Source organism: Euprymna scolopes, chromosome 9 (assembly GCF_053919585.1).
Source record: "Euprymna scolopes isolate OS-2025 chromosome 9, ASM5391958v1, whole genome shotgun sequence".
Lineage (NCBI taxonomy): Eukaryota > Metazoa > Mollusca > Cephalopoda > Sepiida > Sepiolidae > Euprymna > Euprymna scolopes.
The window spans coordinates 152,531,418-152,550,703 of NC_136490.1; the positions used below are offsets into that span (position 1 = coordinate 152,531,418).

The 19,286-nt window shown below is 35.9% G+C and overlaps 1 protein-coding gene across 1 annotated transcript in view; it reads left to right on the forward strand.

The window, feature by feature from the left end:
* The window catches only part of LOC145284935 (uncharacterized), a 175,649-nt gene that overhangs the window by 17,232 nt on the left and 139,131 nt on the right, over nt 1-19,286 (forward strand). Inside the window, exons 4-6 of the mRNA XM_080134033.1 lie at nt 3,038-3,232; nt 10,024-10,272; nt 16,079-16,306. Of these exons, the coding sequence (XP_079990159.1) occupies nt 3,038-3,232; nt 10,024-10,272; nt 16,079-16,306 (672 nt within the window). The remainder of the gene's footprint in view (nt 1-3,037; nt 3,233-10,023; nt 10,273-16,078; nt 16,307-19,286) is intronic.

The window sequence follows — 19,286 nt, forward strand, 5'->3', positions numbered from 1 at the left end:
TAATAGCAGCACTCCCGTTTTTGTATCTCTTTAACTTTTTGAGCCAAAAATAAAAAGCTTTACTTTTCGAACTACCCTTATATAACTTTTTTCATGAAATTATATTGATTTTTTTCACGAGTTTTAAAGATATTTTCAATTCATGTTTTCATTTTCTGAATTATGACGTAAACATATTTGAATACGAGATTTGTTTTCTCCCTGTATTATAAATAATGTTATATGTTTAATTTTCAGATGTGAAATATTACGAAGAAAATATTGCTTCTATTATAAATGATATTATATGTTTAATTTTCAAATGTGCAATATTACGAAGAAAATAGTGTTTGCATTATAAATGATATTATATGTTTAATTTTTATATGTGCAATATTACGACTAAAATATCATGTTTCTATTATTAATAATATTATGTTCAATATTTAAATGTGAAATATTACGAAGAAAATGTTGTTTCTATTATAAATAATATTATAGGTTTAATATTTAAATGTGAAATATTACAAAGAAAATATGTTTGTATGTGCTTAAAAATTATACGCCAAATTGTAGTGAATATTTATTTTCTTTATTTCTTTGTGTAGCTTATGTATTAATTCATTATTTATTTATTTTTATATAAACAAGGATGACATAAGAAGGAGATTTTTATGTGTCAGCAATTAAGTAAAAATTATTGTTGTTTTGTTAACTAGTTTCGTTTTTGAAGTTTGCACTTTGATATTTTCTTCTAAACATACTTTACATTTTTTATGTTACACGAATGTAATTTTAATATTTCCAAATAAATAATAATATTTACATTTTTATTGTTGTTTCAATATATATATATATATATATATATATATATATATATATATATATATATATATATATATATATATCCCACCATAGACGTCGCATCCCATTATGTTACCTAGCATATTCTCTACTCTTCTGATGAGAAGCATTAGGCTTCGAAATGTCTTGGCATAAAAAGTCCCCTCTATCCCCCAACTAAATGTTTGTATACCCTTATATTTACCAATATATAGTTTTTGTGACTTCATTTTCCATTCTTATTGTTTTCCTATATATATATATATATATATATATATATATATATATATATATATATATATATATATTGAGAGATAGATAGATAGATAGATAGATAGATAGTGTAATGCTAATATTGATTTATTTTCAAATTTCATTATATGATAAGTATACCTACACTTAAGTATCCTGATCAGCCGCACTATTTGCAAATTTGTTGAAAGGTGGAATGAAATTATAGAGGGCAGAAGTCGTTATTTAATTGTAAATTATACTGATAACGTGGAGTGGATACGAAAAAAAGATTTCGCCTTATAAGATGCAAGCAGATTAATTACTTCTTTTGAACAGAATTGCAGAATTATGTCCCTTAGATTAGAAAACTTGGACAGAATTACAGAATTACTTCTCTTAGATTAAAGATATAATAAAAAATAGCAGAATTACCCCCCTTAACAATTAATGTAATTTTTCAACTTACAAAAAATAGCGTTACAAAACAAAATAAAAATATAACGGCCAATTTAAATTAAACCCAAAGTGGCAACGTAAAGAGTCAATATACATTTTCTATCTCTTGAGAACGGGAGTTGCCCCCGAAAATATTTGCGGAATATACGATCTACAATCAGGTAAATAAATGAATATTTATTGAAAACTATTGAATTATTTATCATTGTTTATTCATTTATCTGTTTACAACGACTGAATAATTCATGCATTGACAAACCTTTAAGCACATCTTTTATCCGATAAACAATCCTTCAAGCGAACTACAACATACTTGTTACACTTAGTCTGAGCGAGACAGAGTTTGCAAGAATAAAGACAATAATCCAACTCTCAGAAAAACGAGCAAAATATGGCTGCTGAATCAACATCTTAAAGCGATGCATGAAAAATAATATAATCTTAACGCTCGCCCTCACGCAGCACTACTGACCAAAGATCTAGGAGAATTTGTTTGAAGAATCTAAACTATTCCTGCATATTCTTCTGAACAAGCTCATTCGGATTATCGCTTATTTTGAGGATTATAAAACGATTTTAAGTTAACATCACGAGAAGGGATTGAACATGAGTTAAATTCATATTCTACATCAAAACCTAAAGAATTTTACAAGCAAGACATTTACAAACTAATTGAAAGATGGAATGAAATTAAAGCAGTCAAAGTTATTGTTGTGAATAAAGGTTTTCAGAAATGCACATTTTTTTTTGTTTTCAAGATAAAATTTTTAATCGGCAAACATTTTTGCACTGACCTGATATATTATTATTATTTGATCGTTAAATTATTGCTCGAACTGAATTGCTACGAAACTACTGAATTTTGTTGAACTAAATCTGTTTGAATCTTCTTATAAAACCATGTGATGCAAAAAGCTTCCAAAACTTTCAATTATTTTATATATGAAAATTTACTAAGAATTTACAATATAAAAAATTACTTGTTATTTGCCAGTTTAAATGCTTTCAAATTCTTTTCAAATTCTGGAGAATCACGAAGTATTATTTATTATTTTTATTGGAGTCCTTTGGGATGAATAATTTATTTATTTATTTGCGGACGACTATCCTCATCTTGATAGTTATTGGTTGTTTCACCACGTTTCGGCCAACTATTCCTCTGAAGAAGACCAAAGGAATATTTGACCGAAACGTAGTGAAACAACAACTACTATGAAGACTAGCATTCTTTCTGTATCAACCAATGACACAAGATTTAAATTGATGTCTACGAAAAAATGCATTCTGGCTGATTTAATTTTATTGTTAAATATTTATTTTAAATCTGATTTCCTAAGATTTCGTTTTAATTTACGTTACATATTATTTGATTTCAATAAACAATGGATTACTATGAGTAATTATCAAAGTTACGTAGTTGCACACACACACACACACACACACACACACACACACACACACACACACACACACACACACAAGAAACGGTTAGGGAATTCCAGAAATTATTTTCTTCTCATTGCAGTGATAACGTGCACCAGTTGCAACATGTTGGCTGACGGCAAATCGAGCTGTAATTCTTCTCTGACATACAACTACAACAGCACAGTTGAATATTGGTGCAATTCCGGTTACAGTGCGCACGGAAATAACCTCTTGAAATGCGGTAACAAAGGATCTTGGGTGACTGACGGCACCGGCTTTCAAATGACATGTAGCGGTTTGTATAATGCAACAAGTTTTTTTCGTCGTAGAAGAACTATAGTCTTACCAGACCTACTCGTGACTCATTGGTTCACAAGAATGATTATTTTACTTTGATTTCATTCGAAAAATCATAAATTCTGACATATCGTTTAAGAGCTTCTTCTGGTATAACAAAAACAATAAACCTTTTTATTTCTACATTATTTCACTAGTTTAAGAAGGTCCGTAGTGGGTTGAAATAAATTTATAATAAGATCAGGGCACGTTTGTGTTGTGTTTTTCATATAAATCTTATGTTCTGCTTCGAATTGAGCTATCACACACACACACACACACACACACACACACACACACATACATACATATATATATATATATATATATATATATATATATATATATATATATAATAAACTAGCGAGGGGTACCCGGCGTTGCCCGGGTGTTTGGAGGTGTGTGTGTGGGGGGTTAAAAAAGTAAGTATGAGGATCGAACCCGAACCGTTGAGGCAAAGTTGTGAAAAAAAAAAAAAAGTGCGACGTTAACCATTGCCCCACGGCGACATGCTTACGGAAACACGTTTGAATTTATTTAATTACTTGGATTTAGCAGGTGCTCGTTTTAATGAGTTAATGAGGTCAAGTTTGACTGTGGGATTTCATTTACTGCTGTATTTATTTGCTTCCCCACGTAGCAAATTAGGCACAAGGCCGTTTTTTAATGTGGAGATGAAGGGAAGGGGGGCACCAGCTCCCGAGAGGTGGGAAATGGGAGCTGGATTAGAAACTGTTGGTATGAAGGGTTGCCCCTTCAGTGACCAAGTTTAGATATGTGGGGTTGGCCCCACATATGGTCTTTGCTAGTCATAGCTTTGCAGCATCTGCCGGAACAGATACTACACTTTGATCTTGTCGCCCTGGCCCCGGAGGGCGCTGGGCCTGTTGTATTTATTTGCTCCCCCACCGAGCAAATCAGGCACAAGGCCAATTTTTAATGTGAGGAGGGGGAAGGGAAAAAGGGGACCAGCTCCCGAGAGGAGGGAATTGGGAGCTGGTTAAAGGTCAAGCATGTAGGGTTGCCCCCACATCTGGTCTTTGCTAGTCATAGCTAGTCCTAGCTAGTCATAGCTCCTGGCCCCGGAGGGCGCTGGGCCTGTGGATTTCATGATTTCATTTACTGCTGAACGCTTTTTTCCCCTCAAGATGTTATAGGAAAAAAACTAACCCACATGCGGCGAGCGATAAATATTGAATATTTATCTTCCCGAAATCGAGCAAATTAAATAGACAGGCGAGCTTCGTTGTTAATTGTGAGATATTACGATTTATATGTGATATAAAAAAGTTTTAAAAAGTTGTGAACGGCCGACCACTTATCTTAAAGAAGCCTTTTGTAGACACACAGAAAAAGCGAACACACATACATACATACATTTTCGCTTTTATACTTATAGATTCCACAGCCAAACAATGTCGCAGCCCACAACAGCCATGATCACACACACACACACATACACACACACATATATATATATATATATATATATATATATATATATATATATATATATATAATCATTTACTATAATAATTAAATACCCACAGACACTAGTGTTTCATCCTTTCGACAATCTTCAGTGCAGGGTGTCACGATTAACACCAAAATATTCCATTATAAATGTCTAATTTTAAATGTTATTGTTTAACTAATGCTCATCAATACATTTTTTTTTTTGCTATTGGAAACATCCATTCATTAACATTTTTTTTCTCTATTGAACATTTCGTATTTCATAACTTACAATCGCAGTGCCACTTTCAATTAGGTCATACAGCATTTCCTGAAGTCCAATATTTAACAATTCGGTACTTGTGCATTTAACGAACCAGACGTAACTCAGCATTTGCTCGGCTTTGTCCGGCGCATGACGTCAACAGCCGAATAAAACCGAGCGTTGGCGATAAAATAAAAACAACGCTACAACAAAATAACTGTACAACGAAATAGTAAAATGTAAAAAGATAACAAAAAATAAATAAGTAAAAAGCAAAAACCTACCGTTCATTTATGTTTTTTTTATTATTATTGTTTGAAATTGTTTTCTGTTTTCAAAATAAATACATATAAAACAAGATTTTTTTGTTAAATAATAGGAAACTTTTTTTTGTTTGAAATGTTTGTTTTTTTTCAATTCTTAACGTAAAAAAAATATTGTCTATGTCTTAAACACATAAAAGTTAATTTTTTTTTTTGCAACTCTTTATGTCAAATAAATGGAAAAAGCCTAAAAAAGGGCAATAAAAAGCATTTGGGGGACAGGAACAAGGATTATTTGTACATTGTTTTTTGCCAGAAACAAGGATTTTTTATTTATTTATTAGTGGAAGGAGGGTTTCGGACCAAGAAACCCTCCTTTTCGGCGGGGTTGTATCCATCGAAGACCCAGACCGGTGTCAGAAGTCTGCCGACGTTGTGTTTTCTGCGGTTAAAAACGGACTCGTCGATTTCTACCGTATGGCCTGGGCCTCCAATCTGCCGAGGATTCCTAAGAAAATAGTCCCTGCATATATCACGCAGGAAAATTTTCCAATCCACAATTGTGTGGCGAAAACGTAACCCACATTCGCGATGGAGATTTTTTGTAGATGCCATCTCGAACGTCCATAAGTATATTATTTTTATTATACATGCGATGGTTAGTCGGGATTTTGAGAAGAAGGTCCCAATCCTAATGGAGGTTCATCGACGACATGTTACACTTCTACACCTCCAACCGTAACCGCCGGAAAGGCTTGTTGTCTTTGCAAGTACACAATCCTGGCCAAAATGTAAACACCTTTTCTCTTCTGCCAACAATTTCCGTTGCTGGCAAAAGTTTAGTGCAGCCTCTGGGGTCTGGAGCTGGTCCGCAAGGTTTGTAATATTCATTATTATTTCGTCAGTTATCTTCTTTAAACAATTTTTTTTTTAACTCTCTTCAAATAAGCGTTTCTTGAGTTGTGACGCTCTTCCAATTGATAGCGAAATTCTTGTCTGCGTAATCGGCAACGCTCGGTTATATCCGGCTGTTGACGTCATGCGTCGGACAAAGCCGAGCAAATGCTGAGTTACGTCTGGTTCGTTAAATGCACAAGTACCAACAATTATTTACGCTGATATGTACAGGCTTCGCTACATTGGCATGACAATGTTTCGAGCTGTAGTTAACTATAATCTCGTGAGGCAAAAAGTCTGTTTTTTTCCTTTATGTGTTCATATTGAAAAATCAACATTGTCATGACAGTATCGCGGTGCCGGTGTATACCTATATACACAGGGTGCAGCAATAAAATTGTCGCCATTTTTGTTTGATTAAACAGTTTTTTTTTTTGTTGTAGACCATCTACTAGTTGGCCAGTTGTGTACAAATCCCAAGAGTGATAGAAGCCTTTTATTATGTCTAAAAGTGACAACATATTTAATGAGCGAGATCGGAGATGCGCCGCTGTACAACTCATGCTTACTACCGGTCCAAGTTATGATAACAGGCCCATTACTAGTACCCTCAAAATGCATCGCTGGATTACCACGAAAAAAAAAAAAAAAACAGGGACGTGCCCAGGGTGATTTCAAGTGATGGCCATCTTCGAAGTCAGCTTGAAAGTTAACACCAAAGTGTACCTGGATTTACTGAAGAGTGTAGTGATCTCCTGGTGTAATAAGGTGGCCGCTGGAAGACCCTGCATGTGGCAGCATGACACGGCGCTGGCCCACAAATTCAAAGAGACCCAGGGTTGGCTTCAGAAGGAGTGCTGCGACTTTTTATCCTTCTCACTGGCCCCTTCCTCCCCGACCTGATCCTATTGAACTACTTCGTATGTCGAGAACATCACCAACATGACCTCCCATAACACAAAAGCCAGCCTGATCACCGACATCCACCGAGTATTACCTTTTATGTTTTCTTATATTACACCATTGCGTATTGCAACTTGTCTTACAATTTTCGGATTTTGTGCTACGAAACAGGTGCTGTCGAAAATTGTGAATGTCAACGTACTTAAACGAATAAATTGTAAGATGGTCAACATCATGTAACTTGAAATATAGACTTTTGTCATTTATTTGACTCACAAGCAGAAGGGCCTGGCATATAAAATCAATAGTAGTTTTTTTTCATAAGAGGAAGGCATATTTGGAAAGAACGTTTCTGTTTAGAGCACACTAGAACCATAATACTTGACTTTCGCATTTAAAGCCATTATATAAAATAAAAATAATTTTATAAAATCAACAAATGTTCTCTATAGTGTGGACTATAATGTATTGTGGACTAATTCACTGCGGTGAGACATATGAAGCTTTTCCATGTGCTCTGCGATAGGTCCCTGATTAGAGCAGACAATCAATCGATGATAATAAACGCAAATGAAGAAACATTCGTTGATCCTCATTCAATCCCGTGTGACCCACTCTTCACAGGTAAGCAAAGTGTCTTAGTGTGGCAGGACCCGTCAATCGATTTGGTTGGTTTTGATTTCGCAACAGGGTTGATATGTCGCAGTTTTGTCGATCTGTCGCGCTAGAAGAAAAGCAATTTCATGCACACAAAAGAAAAACAACTCAGGGCTCTATTCTACTGATTAAATTCAAGAAAGAATATACAGATATATAATCATGTACAATTGTTCAATGTTGATTTGACAGACTGCACCGAATCGATAAGAAGATTTCTCTGGATATTGCGGTGAGATGCGGAAAGAGAGATGGAGCATGTGGCCATTCGACGAGTAGTTCTGTCTCAACTCTCAACAGCTCAGACTCCCAATTCAGCTTCAATTGACGGATTCGACTCTGCTCCCCGTTCATATACTCAGGAGAGGAGTGAAACCGAGTTATTCCCTGGACCAATCGTATCCAGTGACGTCACCCAGGAGAGGTTTTACCTCCCGCGAGTGTACCTGTCGATTTGCAAACGTTCTTATGCCTCTGGGTCGCGTGCATTGCACTCAAACTATAAAAATCCCTAGTCTTGAACGCTGAGTCATTCCATTTTCGGAGTACAAGTTACAAAAACAAATGACATATACGGCAGTACAACATCTCTATTGTAGAGTAAATAATAGGATGAAAATTTCGTCGTTTCGTTTACATGAAACCTGACAGCCGTTAATATTTGATTCATGTATATGTCCCACGACTGTTTATTGTCCCCTATTTTCTTCGCTAGGACGTCATGCATCGTTATGTGGAACCTTTCGACTTTGCCGTTACTCTGAGGGTGATAGAACGATGTGGTCACGTGATGCACATTGAGGTCCTCTAATGCCTTTTTCATTATTTTGATTATGTTCTCAGGCCCATTATCCGTTAAAAGCTGCAGTGGTGCCCCGAATCTGGGAAAAATCTCGTCAATCAACAGGTGCACCACTGTTTCTGCTTTTTTATTCGGAACCGCAAAAGCCTCTTGCAACCACTGTACATATCTATTAAAGTCACTATGTATTGGTTGCCTGATAGAGTCTTTGGATAAGGCCCGGAAACATCTAACGCTAGTTTAGCGAAAGGAAAAGGAGGCAAATCGTTCTCCTGCATTTGCGGTTGCTGTTTCCTCAAATTTCTGGTTATATATATATATATATATATATATATATATATATATATATATATATATATATATATATATATATAATCAGAATATTTACACACACACACACACACACATATATATATATATATATATATATATATATGTGTGTGTGTGTGTGTGTGTGTGTGTGTGTGTGTAAATATTCTGATTATATATATATATATATATATATATATATATATATATATATATATATAATCAGAATATTTACACACACACACACACACACACACACACACACATATATATATATATATATATATATATATATATAATCAGAATATTTACACACACACACACACACACACACACACACACACATATATATATATATATATATATATATATATATATATATAAAAGGATTCCCTCAGCCTTGACAGACTATGAATACCCACTGTGTGGGTGCCTGCGCGTGAAAGTCTTGTGGCAAGAGTTGCACAATCTCCAACCACACCTCTCTGGAGTAAACGTTGTTAAATACCAGTGGCAAGTGGAGATTCAGAACGACTGGAAAAAATGCCGAGATAAGTGGAAAGCACATACAGCGCCTAGAATTCCCAAAGCCACCCATCTGGTACTATCCAGGCTCAACGTTGCTTAACTTCAGTGATCTGACGAGAACCGGTGTGTTAACGTGATCATAACGTGTATATATATATATATATATATATATAGAGAGAGAGAGAGAGAGAGAGAGAGACAGAGAGAGAGAGAGAGAGAGAAAGAAAGAGAAAGAGAGAGAGAAAGAGAAAGAGAGAGAGAGAAAGAGAGAGAGAAAAAGAGAAAGAGAGAGAGATGGAGAGAGAGAGAGAGAGAGAGAGAGAGAGAGAGAGAGAGAGAAGGGAAGATTAGATGATAGTTAGATTTTGATTGCGTATGAATGTAATTTTTACACCTTGATAATGGCAACTGAAAACTAATTTCTTGGCTAAAATTAAAGTTTATGGATTGACCAAAATCGAGTATTATATTTCCTTTGTTTCCTTGCACGATTACCAAAATATACACAGTCTTTCTTTAAGGAAACACTATTTTATATTTTTTTGCTTTGATATACATACATACATATATATATATATATATATATATATATATATATATATATATATATATATATTTAATTTTACTTTTTAAATTTCATTTATATTTATTTTCTTGTATCTAATTTCCAGAATCCAAAACTTACATCGGCTGCTACACTCTAGGAATGGCTACATCCACAACGACGAAGTTGAATGATTGCAGGCTTCACTGTCAGATGAAAGGTACTCACTACGCTGGGTTTAATAATGCCGGATGCAGTTGTAGTATGAACTTGCTGTCAACACAGACGACAAACCAATGCAAAGAACGCTGCAAAAGCGATGGGAAAATTACCTGCGGAGGTGTTGGCAACATCCGGACAGTGCATTTTTCATTTTGTAAGTAAAAATTTTTTTGGACGTTTATCGTTTCAATAACCCCGTCGTCAAAAAACTAAAAACATAAAAAAAAAAAAAAAAAAAAACTAAAAGAAAACCTCACAAAAAACGGTGCTTATCCAACTGGTTCTCAATATTAAAAAAATTATAATTTCACAAAAACTTTACTATGTACGTACCTATTATGTTAAAAAAATTGTCCACCAAAATTTACGCAAATTTTATCCTGTATTTTAGTTTTTAAAAATAAGATAAAATCGTCCTCGTGCAAATTTTGGAATGCATCATTAATATAGAGAAATGGGAGCTTTGTTGACTCGTAAATTTGAGTTACGTCTCTTGCGCAGTAATCTTAATGCATACGAAAATGGCCGATGAGAGAATTCGACAAAAAAAAAAAATACTGGATGAATTTCATAATTCTATGTGTATCGTCTTTTTACCGTAATACGTACCTACATAAATAAACATGCTGTGCTATAGTTTGTTTTCATTTTACGAGCAAATTTAAATGTTGACGTGAAACTCGATAAGCTCCCCAAAAGTTATCATTTGTAAAGAGTCCGATATTGGATGTGGCTGCCCAAAAATCATTATCTCGTAAAATATCGACTTATTTCGATTACAGACATCTAGTTCTTTTTTTTTATCTGATACTTTTTTTACCACTATGGGTTGATTAAATTGTAATCACACAAAATCATAATCATTACTTATGCGTTTAGATACTAGGTCTTTTGTAATAACGCCAACTCAGTAACGACGCAAGCCCTCCACCCACTCCTCGACGACCGAAGCCCGTGTCAACCAGGACAATTGGAAAAATGGTATGAGGCCTGGGATAATGCGAGATCCCTGATGATGCGAAGTCCCCAGCAACAGTGACGTGAGGCCTATGATGAAGCAACGTATCTGACGGTGGTAGGCCTCTGAGAAAGCGAGTCCAATAACAATGCGAAACCCGTAACGACGCAATGAGGATGCGAGACCAAAGACATAAAGAAGCCACTGACAATGTAGGGGTGTGGCGACGTGAAACCCGTAATGATATGAAGTCCCTGACGATGCGAAGTACATGAGGAATCAAGGCCTATGACTACCACGATCCCGCCATTATACTAATCCGGCACTGCATATGGAGCATCTATATTATAAACGCCAAGGCAAGGACGTCCATAAAATTTCTAAAAGTGTTATTGGAGGGAGACCTCCATAACCAGATATATTTTTAAACTACATTGACCAGAGTACTTGAATCATCATCATAGTATGTCACTCTATCTCCAGTGGCAAAGCTCTTGTGGGGTGATAGTTGCTGCGGCACCTCCTGGTCCTATAATAAGGAATGGCAATTATCGTTGCTCTGCCACGCTCTGCCTTTGCTATCACCTCTCGACGGATATGCGGCGGAGCGATTCAGGACATCATGCAAACAGATGACAGGTTAGTCGATTTCAGATTGCCGGTAATCGTCCTGCATGCCTTGTTGAGCTCGACATCGATCTTTGCAGCAAAAGCATAATCAGAACGATCCCATGCCACTGCGCATTATTCTGCGGTCGAGTAGCACAGCGCTAAAGCTGACAGGCGTCAGTGTCGCAAGCAGGCTGTTGCGCGTCGATAGCTTCTTGTGGAGCTTCTCGACGTGGATTCTGTATGACAGGAAGCAAGCCTTCCCGTGGCGTTTTTAATAATTTTTCGAGAGAACGATTGCTGCATAACACCCATCTCGGCAAAAAGTACTTCGATAAGTATGTTTCAGGAAAAACAGAGTGTTGCATTACCGAAAATATCAAAATAGAAAAAGAAAAAAGAGTAAACAGTTTAGAAGAGGCGACGACATCGTATGAACATGTCATCAACCGAAATATATTTTAAAAGTTTCATTATATTGGGAAGATAACAGCTTGAAAATACTGTTAAGTAATTACATTGATTCTAATTTTTTTTATTACAGCGTATCAACCTATTTCCTGGTTATTTAAATACGAATATCCTTTGGTAACGTTTCTTATGCCTTGAGTTCTTAATATCTTCAAATATTCATTCATCGAGTTTTCCTACACTAGTTATTCACAATATGACTTTATTTGTATACCACTGGGTGCAATTTTATGTCATCCCCAGTGTGATGTCATTCTATGCGACTAGGTGGATTGCTCTGTCAAAATTTCCGTATTAAAACACAGCGTGTGTAAAAAAAAACACATCGTAGAGCAACTATAGAGCAACCAGTAAAAAAGCATGTGGTCATCGTAGCATGCAGGCACATTTGTTACCTTAACTCGATCTTGAGAGATCTGCACAGCACATTTTCACTGAAGAAACGTCCCAGAAAGAAATCGGCAACCGATCGAAGACAATGAAATAAAATACCAAGATGAAAGCATCTTTGAATCAACTTATTCTAACGAACAAAAGCAAAAAGAAAATATCCAAAGTTCCTCAATCCAGACTTAGCATTCGTCAGATTTCGCAATCTGTCTTTTCTTCCTCAAACATGTTAAGAACAATTATTGTTTTATATATTGTGTTATAACTGTGATAGAATGGGTATTTGTTATCAAATAACATTTACGGCGAGTTTTATTGCTTTTTTCGTTGTTAATCGAACCCAAGTCTTGGGCCAAAATTTAAATTACCCATAATCCCATTAGAAAAGGTCGCCAAGTAGGTAAAATGGTCGATTATAATCTTATTGGAATGATCTATAATTACATTGGATTACGGACAATTTCAATAGGGTTGGCTATAAAAATTGGCAAGTTCAGTACATTTTCTTCAAAAGTGATTCTGTCCGTGTAATGTTACATATTTTTGTTGATACAATTCGAGGTATCTTCCCTCAGTATTCTCTCACTTTGGGGGAAATTACTATAGCGAAAGTTATGCTCCTTGGTTAAAAAGGGTGTAGAGTCTTTTGATGGTATAGTGTATCCACAAACGTTATTGACAACGCAAAACCTGGTAGCAACTCCTGTATGAACACACGATCAAGAATTAAGACCAGTATTCATTCTGAAATGTATTTGATCACTTCTAACAGAAAGAACCTATGATGATAATGTAAGTTTTTCCCTTTGTGCTGAGCACACACACACACACACACACACACACACACACACACACACACACACACACACACATATATATATATTTACATCCTTTCTTAATAATACTTTGTGCATTATATCTGTATCAGATTAATGCATTTAATTATCAGTGTGCATAACAGTTTTCTTCCTTATTCAGATAAATGATTAATAAATGTTATATTTTTGTCAACACAGGTTTTTTATTATATTTTTCAAACGTCAAACGATACTATAGAATACAAGGCATCAGACAGATGATAGGCACTTGTAGAAACGAACCTGGGGGGACTATTTGGATGTTGCAGTATAACTCTCTAGCTATCATCCGGAGCAACGTATGATGATACCTTGTAAGGTCTAGTTTTGCTGAAAAAACCCCTTTTCCTCAGGTGGAGGTAAATCCATGAATTAAAAAACCCCAAAAAATAAATCTGAAAATGATATTTTCATTTTAAATAGTAAAAAATCAATCAAATATTTGTTTCGTTTGTTTTTGGTTGAATAAACAATTTAACTTTCCCAGTAATGTATAGGATCTACAGCAGATTCATTTGTATTCTCTATCCACGTGTTACTAATCTTAATAGAATAAGAACATAGAATATTTATATTCTTAACCGTTTAGAAAGCATCACAAGTCATGAGTTCAATTCAATTCGATGAATTTGTCAAACTTTTATATATTGTTTTTCCTTCTATATAAAGTGTCTATGTGCGTCTTTCTCTAACGTATTCTAATGGCCTCTTTTAAATCATCACGTGGATATTGTGATTGTTTCTTCACCCCTCGCGTGCATCTTTCTCATTTTATTATATATACAAGTCTTATATACAGTTTATATACATTTAAACAGTCGAGTGTTTACACATGGTCGATCTCCTTTAAGGACCCTTAAGTTGGGCATCTACCTTAGTAGTTCTTAACTGTGTGTGTGGGGGGTGCGCGTATATATGCGTTAAAAGATCACAATACTTTTTTTCTATCTTGCGTCTTCTGGGATGCGGTTCTTCTCGTCACTGGTCGATGAGCTTTAAAGAGCATCTAAGATGAAAACACGACACCGATTTTCTGGCAAGGATCTCTTGATTTCATCTGCTAGTAAACCTGGGGAACCCCTCGCATTGTTGATTCAAGCTTTCATGCGTTTCCGTCGACGTATTTTTCCTCTGCCCCTTCTGGTTTCGAACTAACTCAAGTCCGACTGTCAACCAACTTCGACTTCAATCAACCGTCTACTCTCTTCTTTTCTACTTAAAACCCCCATGTGCGTTGTAACCGGCCTGCACTTAAAACACACCGACTCACTTTTTAGCATGTAGGTGCACACTATGTCAAAAGACATCATTAAGTCTGATATGTCACCGGTAACTCCTGGACCTTTCTGCACCTGCTCATAAGTTGGATTCAACTCAGTACCGCATTAACCACGTTATTGACACACAATAAAACTATATAAGAAGCTTCAAATGCCATGTAGGACTAACAGGCAGAAATTTACACAAAACCGTATACAATGACACATAAACTTCGGTTGAATTGCTGCGTCGTTAGAGTCCATTTCAATTTCCAGAGATCCTGATCGAGAAATCGGTCCTCATCATATTTAATCTAAATCGACAATGATTTCTCATAATGCATGAGCGGACCTATTTTCTGAACGAAATTTAATATTACGTTCTGAGGGAAATCATAATGGTCACTGAGGATTATAAGCTATTGTGATCAGTACATAAACGTCGTCATTCAAGGGAGAAAAGGTTAAGCTACTCGAGTCATATTTCGTACGGCAGATCCCGTATTTCATGCAGCATTCGTGTAAGGAGTTGTTGAACTCTCTCCGGATGCCGGAACCACATGTTAGATATGGACCAGAGGCCTGAAAATGCTCTAACAATAGCCTGGCGAGGATGACGTAACATGGAGGAAATATTTCAGAAGTGATTTTGCAGAAGGAGGGTCAAATGATAAATATAGGCCCCGTTACTTTTTTTGCGACGGGGTGATGTGACAAGAGTTGGAAAATGTGATTTTAAGAGCCAGCGCCCTAGAGGAAGAGCCTCTGGCCTGCAAAAATGCCTGAACAGCCTCGTCGGCATTCCCTAGTAGAGGCGCCTAAAACGATTAGCAATAAAGTAACCTCTCTTCTCAAATGAAGAAATAAATCCTGGGAGAGTGGACCTTCTAGAACTACACAGTGAAATGCATAGCCCATTCAATATGGAATAAGCCATCTGAACAAATTTCCAGACTCTGTTGGTTTTGGTGTCAAGAGAAGCAAGGTGACCAAAATGTCAAGATATTTGTGAATGGAGTTGTGCCATTGCCCAAAGTAAGAGTCGTATGGCAGCATTTATCGATTTTGAAATTGAGGTGACGTCATTTATGTGTAAATCGTTTTAAACGTGATGTTTTACAGGTATTAAAATGATACTGGAAAGCCTTCTACTCTAATATTTTCTTCCCTCGGATTGCTAGACTTTGGAATTTCCTCCCTGCTTTCTGCTTCCCTGACTATACTCACACGCAGATCTTTAAATGTAATATAAGCAGACATCTTCTTACACAGTCCCCTGTAAAAATGATTTCAAATAACATCCTCTTATTGTCAAGAGGCAACGTGCCTTGTTTGGGGTAGAAAACAGTAAAAATTCGACATTGCATTCCTTATACAGAGTGTTGTACAGTAGGTGATTTTTGTTTATTCTTTCAGACGGATGCTACGTGGATCCAGTTGCTCCAAAAGTAACGGTAAAATTTCCACCTGATTCCATAAAGACTTGTATTGAATACTGTCGGTTGCAAAACGCCCGGTACGCCCTGCTTCTTCATTTCGACCAGTGTAGTTGCACAGATGCTGTGAGCCCAACAGCGAAACCGGCTACAACCTCGAGATGTTATTACAGGAATGTTACAGACGCTTACTTTGTGCGCATCGTCGGTAAGAAATCTGTAAAAAAAAAATCGATGTTTTCAGGAAATCGAAGTGATTATGTTACGCAGATGACTTACTGTTTATGTAAGGTAAATTTAGGTACGACAAATGTACGACATACGGGTTGATTCTCTATCTGTGTGATATTTAGGCACGTCATTCGAGCAATCTGGGATTCTTATATCAAGAACAATCAGATCAATAGATGCCCCCATTCTGTTTCAAGAGACAATGGACACTCATGTAAGGGTAGCTGTCCGTGTAATTGTGAGGCAAGGGTTGCGCAAATCTCACACCAAACTTCTCCTGAATCGGTGCTGCTTGGGTCCAGTGACAAGCCTAAGACTGACTGGAAACAATGTCGAGATAAGCGGAGAGCGCGTATATCACCTGGAATTCCAAAATGGTCACCCATTTTAGTACTGACCAGGATTCACATTTCTTAACTTCGGTGATCCAACGGGAGCCGGAGTGTCAACGTGATTATGCCATATAGAACGATGAGAAGCAATTGATTTTAACTTAGACGGACTGGCAGTATGTTTTTCTTTTTCGTTAAAAATCTTTGTAAAATTGAAGTTTTTTTTCTTTTCAAATTAAGGATGATTATTTAAAAATACGAAAACATAAAAAAGTGAACATAAAAGGAAATGTTTGTTTTCTTTGTTAAAGTCGGAAATGTTTTGTTTTTTTTTATTATTTAAACAGTGTTTTGTTTCTTATATTAAATTTTTACCGGCTTTTTTTTAGCGAAGAAGAAAAAAATAGCATGGCAGTCCGTCTAAACCAAAATCGGTTGCTTCTTGTTAATCTGGATATAAGAATCCCAGTTTGCTCGAATGAAGTGCATTCACACGCGTAAATAATCAGAAGGAGCCACTTGTCGTGCCTTTGTCGTTTCTTTGTCGTGCCTTTATCGTGGCTTTGTCGTGCCTTAATTTATTAGATATAAATAGCAAAACCGTTATTGAGGTCGACATTTTGTGCATAGACTAAATACTAAGCGTTAATAAACATTTCCTCGTTTTCCTCAGAATATTTGTTTACACGTTGTCTTGTCAGCATCAATTATGCATTAAATTGCTGTAATACTTATCCCGAACGAGTTCATTATTATAAGACACAATTTTAGCACTTAATTAGCCATTCGTGGCCTGGGTGTTCAAAATTACCTAGAAGATCAATGGGGTCAACACAGTCCCAATCATTTCGAGTAAGATAAATACATAATGAATGAAGTCAGAACTGCCAAACTTTACATAAGGATTCTTCAGACCGTTTATACTGTTTTTGTATATATTGTAAATTTTTCTTAGATGTGTGTAAGAAATGAAAAACGCCCCCTTTTTTTTAAATTCCATTTCTTTTTAATGAAACAACTACATGTAAACAATCAAATGTTAAAAAAGGCATATATATTTGATATTCTTATGCACAGGCCGACTGACATGATAGAATTTGAATGACTGCTAAACACTGTTTTCGAGTGTCTAAGGTCTCTCTGTACAGAGATTTGTCAGGACGACCTGACATGTGAATATTTTTCTGTACAAGTAAACCCTGACTAAATATGCAAAATCACATGGTATTCGCATCACAAATAAGATTCCCTCAGTTATAGCTAACACGCGGTGGTTTTTACAAGGAATGGTGAACTGTCTCCAAGTGATGTTACACCAAGTAAAAGCACAAAACAGGGTACTCTATCAGACTAGATGAATTCTTGTTGAGACAGACGTTGTAGTTTCGGGAAGCAGATATTGGATTTTGTCAAAAATAGAACCTGATTTAAAAAATAAAACATCCTAACCCCAACCTCAACAGAAAGAAAACCTAATCCTAACGCAAACTACGTAACACTAGTTATATGAGGTATGATTGAAAAAATGGTCGGCAAAAAAAAAAAAAAAAAAAAAAATAGGTGCTTCTTCATTATTAAAACGAAATTCAAAAAATCGAAATATTAAATTTTAAGTAAAACCAATGGTATCTACTTAATTGGCATGTCGCAGTAATGAAAATATCCGAAGATTTTTGCTAATTGTCTTCGAAAACTGTGTTCATTAATAATCAATTTTCTACCTTATCGTTTTTTGTAATTTTTGGGTATTTTCATTACTGTGACATATCAATTAAATAAATCCTATTAGTTTTACTTGAAATTCAATATTTCGATTTTCGGATTTCGCTCTAATAACGAAAAAGCACAAAAAATCTTTAAAAAATGTGTTTCCTATCAGTTGTTTGCTATTCAAAAATTAAATATTAATGAAACTTACCATACGATGAGTCGGCGAACAAGTAGAAAGAAAAAGAAAGCGAGTGAAAGATAGATAGATAGATAGATAGATAGAGAGAGAGAGAGAGAGAGAGAGAGAGAGAGAGAGAAAGAGTAGAGGTTCATGGAGGTTGACATAATGGTTATAATGTAATTAATATAAGAACATCCGGGTCTTTCCTCCTGCAATAATGTGATTGGCTGATTAAGCCGGCTGGTAGAGATATTTAAGAGAGACGTCGAAAGCTACACAAACTGTACACCAAGAACTCCATTTCGATTACGGTACTCATTCATACTGCGACATACTAGAGTTATTACTCGAACTAAAGCAAGACCGTTCAGCTACTTAAAGCGATATGTATCCCTTTCCCGGTGTAACAGAGCACGTGTGAGTGCGTGTTAAAGTATTAGCAGGAGTCGAAGGATAGCTGGCTAGCGAAAATATTAGCAACAGCAGCCGTTAAAGCACGTATGCAAATTATAAAGTGTGCGTGAGCTTGCGTCACAAGAAAAGGAGAGGAAAAACACTCCACGTGGTCAGCAGAAAAGGGCAATGCGCACCGGCCAAGATGGACGTGTGAAAGTCGAGGGCGAAAAAGCGCTGACTGGCACCGCGTGGAGTGGCGGCGAAATAAACTTTGAAGAAAAGCACATGCGTGTGCGTTTTGAAAAGATAATGAAATGCGTTGTTTTGGAGAAGAACCA